This window comes from Acanthisitta chloris, unplaced genomic scaffold (assembly GCF_000695815.1).
Source record: "Acanthisitta chloris isolate BGI_N310 unplaced genomic scaffold, ASM69581v1 scaffold15280, whole genome shotgun sequence".
NCBI lineage: Eukaryota > Metazoa > Chordata > Aves > Passeriformes > Acanthisittidae > Acanthisitta > Acanthisitta chloris.
In genome coordinates this window covers 153,736-161,953 of record NW_008653481.1, presented here as the reverse complement: position 1 = coordinate 161,953, position 8,218 = coordinate 153,736, and the positions used below count along the sequence as shown (strand labels likewise).

General features: G+C 36.6%; 1 protein-coding gene across 3 annotated transcripts in view; it reads right to left on the bottom strand.

The window, feature by feature from the left end:
• Positions 1-3,977: 3,977 nt before the first annotated feature.
• The window catches only part of LPHN2 (latrophilin 2), a 127,078-nt gene continuing 122,837 nt past the window's right edge, over positions 3,978-8,218 (bottom strand). For 2 of the 3 annotated variants that reach the window (XM_009081234.1, XM_009081226.1), the window contains one exon: positions 3,978-6,055. In XM_009081234.1, coding sequence (XP_009079482.1) covers positions 5,301-6,055 — 755 coding nt within the window. In that variant the 3' untranslated portion in view covers positions 3,978-5,300. Of the gene's footprint in view, positions 6,056-6,758; positions 6,783-8,218 lie in introns of those variants that run through there. The other variant, XM_009081241.1, reaches the window with a different exon arrangement.

Sequence of the window (8,218 nt, the reverse complement as noted above, 5' to 3'; positions counted from 1 at the left end):
AACAAGGATTTGTTTAGAAAGAAGTTAAGTAATAGCAGACAGAGGGGAAGTATTTAAAACAATGAATGGTGTAAAGAATACAAGTTTCTATTTATGCTCCTAATGCAAAAAAACCCAAAAAACCCAGGAAAAAAAGAAGGAAAGTGGTATATTTAAAGAGAATTAAAATGAATTATTCTCATGAAAACCTCATTAACCTTTGGGATGTATTCAGTTAAGCAATCATAGAGGCCAAATGTTCAGCAACATGATGCTATTTTAAAACATTTCTTATGCTACAAGAGGACTGGAACAGTTATTCCAGATAGCTGTTCAATGCTGCTTATTCAGAGATCCTGCTTCTCCATTAGAAGAGCCTGTACAGTTACTAACCTGCTGTCTCCTATTTGGGAATCAGTGCTTTTAATGTACATTGATGTTTTTGTGCTCAGCTTTGCTGTCTCTAGACTTTGAACTGGTTGGCAGTGCAGACTATATTGTGCCAGGGCTCCCACAAAAGGAGGTGTGCACCCAAGGAACAAATGGTTAAGTACACAAACTTAACTGCAGAAGACTTTTCTTTATGGAACTACCTATACTGAATGTAATTTCTGCAACTGTGACTTCCCCCATCTGGGATCCCAGAATGATGACTGCACCAGCTGGTGCATTATATAGAATGGTCCTTTAAAACCTCCTTGCTGCTGAGTTGAGGCTTGTGTGATTTTCAGTAGCACTTACAACCACTCAGGCTGCACCATGGTGTGATCCATTGCACATGCCAGGAACTTTGATGGGGAGCAGTTGAGATTAATGATGACATAATACAGTAAGAAGAGATATTAATGCTCTTAGGCATGAATTAATGAAATACCATTGAGAATTTATCCTGCATGAATAAAAGGATTTGGAAGTTGTCGTTCTAAAAACCACATGAAGATTTTACTGAAAAACCCCTCCAAACAGTGTTGAAATAGACAGGGTCCTAATGAACCCTTACTCCAGACTTATGGCAGAGCCAGATGATTGACCTGCATCCATTAACTGAATTCCTATTAATTTACAAAGTGTTTGTACAAACGAGAGGCACAGATCTCTTGCTTCCAGGGCTGTGGCAGTGATCACTTTTATCCCCAATTCAGTGCAGAGCTGGATTCCAACCTGTGCTGGTGTTGTGGAGCATTGCCAGTGGCATTCATAAATCATGGGTCCTCATCTCAGTGCAGCCATATGGCAAGAGCTTTGCTTACTGAAATGGTAGCAATGCTCTTCATAAATGTGCAGGGTAATTGTCAGCATCTATTTAGTAAAAGTTTCAGGTATGTTTCACTGTGACCTCCCTGGTGTAAGTGTCTTTGCAGGGCTACTGTGGTGGAACTGAAGAATTACTCCTGTATCCCATCATGTTTCATTCTTCATTGTCCACTAGAACAAGTGAGTTAAAATGTTGCATATATATATAATCGTCTACCTGTAGCTTCTCTTGATTTTAAGAGGTAATTTTATTCAGGGATAAAACTTTACACTAGCACATGTTGTCGTATCATCAAGTCTAGAAGAGAAGTTTCATTAGTTTTGAGGCAAAGTTGGACAACAACAGTACATAGGGGCAGTTTACTGTTTTTGTTGCTCTGTTAATGTCTGAAGAGTTAAAAAAATTTCATTAAAAATTAGGACATCAAATATGACACATATTTTATCCATAGCTTATGTTAATTTGAAACACCTTTTATTGCCTACATAAGTGAATATATGTAAACTTTATTAGTAATTTCATTTCAAATTTAAAATAAGCAAAGGTGTATTGTAGAATTCACAGATAAAGGTTAATTTAAAATATAAAGTTATTAGCAGTGTTGCATTTCTTCATGTTATGGTTCACTTATGTAGAATTGAGATGCATTTTATATTAAACAATGCATAGCACCATTATACAACAGTTCACTAAATGCACATCCCATTTAATCTTTTGTAGGAATTAATATAACTGGACTGAAGTTACAAGGAAGAATTGAATTGAGCCAGTAGGGTTAACACTGATACTAACAGGAGATTACTAGCCATAAGAAAATTACAGCTCTTCTGAAAGTCAGTGCCTAAAATAGCAGCATACCCTTGGCACCATGATAGGAACTAGTTAACTGATGACCCTGAAAAAACACTTGTTTCCATTAATTCTGCTGTCATTATTTCACTATTCTTGAACTCTTCCTCTGAATTCTTCTGTCCTGATCCCAAGACAAGATGGCAGGAACGTGAGAAGAGAACATAAAGAAATTACAATAAGCTGTCGGCTATATAATTGTACTGTAACCTACTACACTGAGAAGTTACACCAACAGAAATTTGGCAATGTATTGGCTGCTAGCTAAACACAGGACACTCACTAGCTCAACATTAAAAAAACCCTGGCTCACTAAAAAGCAACATCTACATTACAAAGAAGCTAACAAAAGAATTCCCTTATGATACTTAGGTTCAGCTGGTTCATCTTAGGTTCATCAGCTACATTTTCTTGTTTAATGAATACTTGTTACATTTGCAATTGGATATATATTTAAGATCACAATGCTACAAACCTTTCTCCACTATGTAGTTTTGCCACCTTTAGTTAGACACAAAGGAGTACCTGCTCCAACTAGGGTTGAAGATTCTGCAAAAAGCTGATGTTAGCAGGTCATGTGTACTGTAATGACTTGAGCACCACAATTTTTCAATCCTTAAGAACATGATTTCCTAGGTAGAAGGCAGCAAGTATGCTTTTAAGTTTTTCAGACAGACCAAGGGAATATTTTTTTGCTCCAAAGAGTCTGCTGTATACCCTGAATCGGAATGAAGTCCTGTTTCATAGACACTTCAAGATTTTTAAAGCATCTCTACTAACAGAAGTAAACTGTTTGTCATTAAATTTTAAATGTTCCAGTGACTCTACTGCAAAGACAGTAACTTTTAAGTGTTAAGGAACTTACTGGCAAGAATTACCAGTAGGGTTGATGGTGAAGATGCCTTTTTATTCAAGGACAATTGCTACAGTGTCACAGTCCTGATTACAGATACATTGAGGTTACCTGAACCTCACGGTTCCAGCTCAACCTGGATTTTTTTTTTTTTTACAGAGTTCGAATTGCCTCAATAGCAGGAAGTCTTGCCCAAAACATTCTCCTGAAATCCAAACTTCTTCAAAATGCATTGACTTATTTTCCAAATGGAAAATGTATATTCCAATGCATTAGAAGGTAACACTTGATACAGCTTTCAAGTTGAATATTTGCTGTCATACAGAGTCACAGTGGCCACACATGAAACCATGGTCTCTGCGACGGTGGGGTGTTAATTTCGGAGTTATTTGGAAGAACACAATTTTGGAAGTGGTGACAAATGAAGTTCTTGGTGTTATCTTTCAGAGGCCCTGGATGAAAGAGGCTTGGGAATCAACAAAGACTTCAAACTTCCAATTTTGCCACTGATTTGTAGATAACATCTTGGGCATCAGCTGCCTTCTGCAGTTCTCTAGCCTGATAAAAATAGGGACAGTCATGCTTATTTATCTAAGGCAAAACAGTGCTGTGATGGATTAATTATTTAGATAGCACTTGGAGTGCTATCCAAATGCTGCTTATTCATGTTTCCCCACTGCAACAATATATCTTCATCACTAATAATTAACTGCTAATTACTGTTGCCAAGAATATGATACTGGCATTTACCACCTTATTTTTAATTTCAGTACAGATGCCTACTTAAAAGTTACGTAAATATATGAAGTTACAGTACATTTTCCGAATGATCCTGTGATGTCTGAGTTTGATCCTATTCAATTGTGACTACAGTAATGAATAGTAAAGATGACCTCTTCTGTAGAGCTACGGACAGTTCCTGTTGTATTCTTGACACTTAAATCATGAAACATAAAGAAGACATTCTAGGCAGGATTCATCTGGGTCGAAGGACTGCTGATGCCAATTATGCTTCGTACATAATAATGCACATTTTACCTATTTGGAAAAAAATTCACATTTATTTACTGTCAAACAGGTGTTAAACTTTACACTGGATATTAGTGATGGGCTCATTATTAACAGGTTTACACAAAGGGATGAAAAAAGCAGAATTTTGTTGAAACAATTTACATTTCATTAGATTTTTATCATAAAATAAATTAATTACTAAATATAGGCAGAAGGAATATGGAAGAGTAATAGTTATGTTTTATTTATTTTTTTTTAAAGGACAGGCACCTTTTATTCACGAGAAAGCTTGTGAGAAGTGTCCAGTGTCCCCTTCACCCCTTACCACCCAACCCTGATTAAAGAATGAACAGGGAATTGAGTTACAATCTTTGTTAGATATACCAAATTTGTGCAAGGCTTGGCATAATTGGCTTCTAAAACAATTTTCTCCCCAAATTATAGTTTTTGGCAATAAAAAAAAAAATCAAAACTTAAGAATAAAAACTAACTTTTCAAAGCAGAACACTGTTTACAGTGAAAAATAAGTGAAAACGGGTAGAACTTGCATTTTAAACATACTATCGTACTATGAACAGTGTAAGAAAAACAGCTTATAACATATGTGCAACCAAGAGCTTTTCACAATATTTTCTTCAAACTCTTTAAAATCATTTTTTAATGACAATTATATTTCAGTTGGACACAAATGTATTTATTTTACCCTAGCAATAGAACAAAATATAATTTCTTTAGCCATTTTTTCATGAGAACGGTTCATTGTACAGTTGAGGAAATATATGAAATAAGGCCTGTGGCTTGATTGCTAGTGGTTAGACATGTATTCAATCTTTGCCCTAATGGAAAAGATTTGCAGTGAACTGCAAACTGATGCAGAATATCTCTCCTGCTTTTGCAAGTCTTGTCAGGAATAGTAAGGTACAGTAAATTTGTCCCACAGGATTTTAGAGCCTACGCCTTGTATATAATACAATGTAGGCCTAGAAAAAAAAATGGTGCAGCCATATTTACAAATTTAGTTCACAAACTGCTGCAGTAAAATGGCTGGAAAGTGTTTATTTCTCTTTTTTTTTTTCACAATTTTTGTTAAATTCAGCAGCAGAAGATATCTTAAATACCTTGTTGGTATTTCTTTTCTTTGTAACAAATAATTCATTTTAGTATACTCTGTGTATATACAAAGTTTTTGTTTTATAAAAATTCACAGAACTGCGAGGTCCAGTCATCCCTGTTACTGGAGAACCAGAGGGTCAACAGAATTGTCTCTTCAAGCAGATATGAGGGAGCCTGCATGGGGCCAATTAAGTCTTTTTAATACTTGAACGTGGCCTTTAATATTTCTTTGCTACACTATTAAAGGCTTGTCACTAGTTGCATTTGTCCTTCTCTAACATCTCCTTCTGGAATACATCCTTCCTTGTTAATGGGAATTATATAGCCGTCGCTATTACCCCTGCTGATTTGATAGTACATCTGAAGCTGATGGCCAGCTCCTAGGTTTGGCATGCTTTTGTAGTAAATGTCCTCATTTTCACTCCTCCTGGAGGGAGAAAGATCTTCTTCAACGTCGGGGCTGCTCTCTGGATACGGAGAGTCTCTGAGATTGGGCATGCTCGTGTAGAGAGAGTCTCTGTTGGGGGACTGGAGGTGGTCGTCGGCCTCGGCCGTCAGCTGTGAGACGTAGCTGTCAGTTCCCTCGGTCTTCACTTTCTTCTGGGGCTGGTACAGAAGGGAGTGAGTCCGCTGAGGAATGAGCGGGGCCTCAAGCTCTTTGTGGTGGAGCTCCAGCCCGGGGGTGTCACTGTGCATCAAAGATGAGGCATCTGCCACGATGGCGTCATCTTCGCTACTGCTCCCGCCGATCACAGCTTTGGCTGGCAGCGTGCGCTCCAGGTTGTGGTTCTTGCTGCTGCCGCGCAGGTTGTTGTGCACTAATTCTGAAATGATCATTTTCTCAAAAGCTGTATCATTCAGGCTTAGTCCACAGTCTACAACTTGCACACTGTCATTATAGTCTCCGTTGCGCAATGAGTAGCTGTTGTTGAAATTACCATTTAGCGGTAGAGTATCCATGGCACTTGTATCCCTGGCATTGTTCAGTGAATGTCCTGAAATGGAAAAGGACAGCTCTGGTTATTGCCTGACATGCTTTTGTCACGTTCTTTTTTTTTTCTTTTTAACACAATTCTTTAATGTAGTTCAGGACAAAGTTGTACTTGGAAGTAAAACTTGAGAAAAGTTAGGTTATTGAACATTCCCAAATGTAAACAGTTGCACACCTTATAGGAAAGATGCATTCTAAAAATAGTAATGTGTGTTTCCTGTGGGGAATAGTGGCAATTTAATTTCTTAATTTAGTGTCAATTCTGTGACTTTTCCACAAGGAACTGTTCACTCCATGCCCTTGCATATGTAATGCAAAGCAATTCATTTGGAAACATCTATGTTTTGAAGTACACCACCATGATTTAGAAAAAGAAAATTAACAGAATTTGTCCTAAACAACACTAAATTAAAAAGGAATTAGATCACAGACATAACTGAAGGTAAATGTACAACATAAACCCACATAACTGGCAAGCAACTACTTTAACAACATTTCTAACATTTTTCCTTGGTGTTTTATTTTTTTTTTTGGAGATGAAGTAAAGAAAAGAATGAAAAAAAATGGATAAATACAAAGAATTTATGTTAAACAAGGACAGCCATCTTTCACACTACAGGGACCAGGGCCCACAAGCACCATCCAACAACACGATAGACAGCAGGTGGAATGACTCACTTTGGACAACTCACATCATGTCTGTCTGCTCAGGCTATCTGGCCTAAGAGTAGCTGATATATAAAAGAAAGTAAAATGATTTATTGTAACATGATGAAGAATTACTGAGCTTCTCAGCAACTTAGTCAGAGCAAGGGTTCAGCAAATTAGATTACTAAGCAATAACAGCTTTTCTTTTCCCACTTAATGTAATTTTTTTTTCACTAATATTCTGTCTGCCAACAACGGCCCCAGGCTCCTAAAGGTCAAAGTTTGCCTGCAGTCTGCATCAGTCACAGTGACAGCACTGAATGAACCAGAATAGTTAATTAAGAGTTAGGCCCACAGTTACCATGGGCATGAAAGTCAAATGCAGAAATGTTAGGAATTTCTGTAAGTATGGGTCACAGAAATTAAACCAAAGAATAAATATTAGTTGTGGAATGGGAAGAGGAAATCAGCCATGGCTGATATCTCATAGCTGTTGGAGGAATGACAGATTGGGTACGTCTGCTGAAAACATGAAAGGGAGTTTAAGGGGGGAAAAATGAAGTCTTATGATGATTAAGGTCTTTATGCTTTTGGTTTAGGCTTTTTTTTTTTTTTTTTTTTGGTAACTTGATAAAGAAAAGGTTTTCCTATAGACACAGAGACATGTAAACTATGACAGCACAGTGCTTCCCAAGCAAAGGAAAAAGAAAAAGCAAAAAAAAACTTTGAAGGAAATTAAACAGTCTGAACCATGGAACTCAGATGGTTAGAGCATTCCTAGAAAATCACTTTATCTACAGATATGTCTGGAAGTAAAGAAAGAATGAAGTGACTTTACTGAAATGAGACTGACCACTGTGAGGCTGCTGCATTATATGCAAGGCTTGGAGGAGTATAAGAGAAAAGTATTTTGGAAAAGATTATATGTTTTCCCATTTTGTATTCTTTTTTTTTCATAATTAAAGCTGCAGCTTATCCTAGAAAATTCAATCTTCTCTGGAAATATTGTTTTCAATTAAAAAGTAATTGCATTTTCTCATGAAAAGATTTTTGTCTTCAACTTTAAAAAATAGAGTAATAATTTCCAAATAAATTCTGAGCAATTTGCAAGTCATTTTGCGTTTGTGTTATTGTTAACTCTTCTCCATGTGTACTGATTTAAGCAGTGATGAGGGTTGTTTGAAAGGTCTCTTTAAGCTTTGATTAAACAACTTTGTAGTTTTGCAATTTCATGTATGTTCCAAGATTTTCTTGTAGTGGATTTAGCTGTGCAGAACATATGGCATTTATAAAAGTAGACAACACATGGACCACATGCTGGATTCATTTCCCTCATGAAAGTGATTTAATTCTGTAATTTTAATTCTCTTTTCCTCTGCTAAACAGATACCAAAATATATCTGATAATCCAAAATGAGTTTTCTATGATATACTGCAGAGTTAAGCACGCTAGAATATATTCAGATTGGTTTGATGAGGCAAATTTTGTTGCCTATGATCAGGCAATTAATTTGAAATC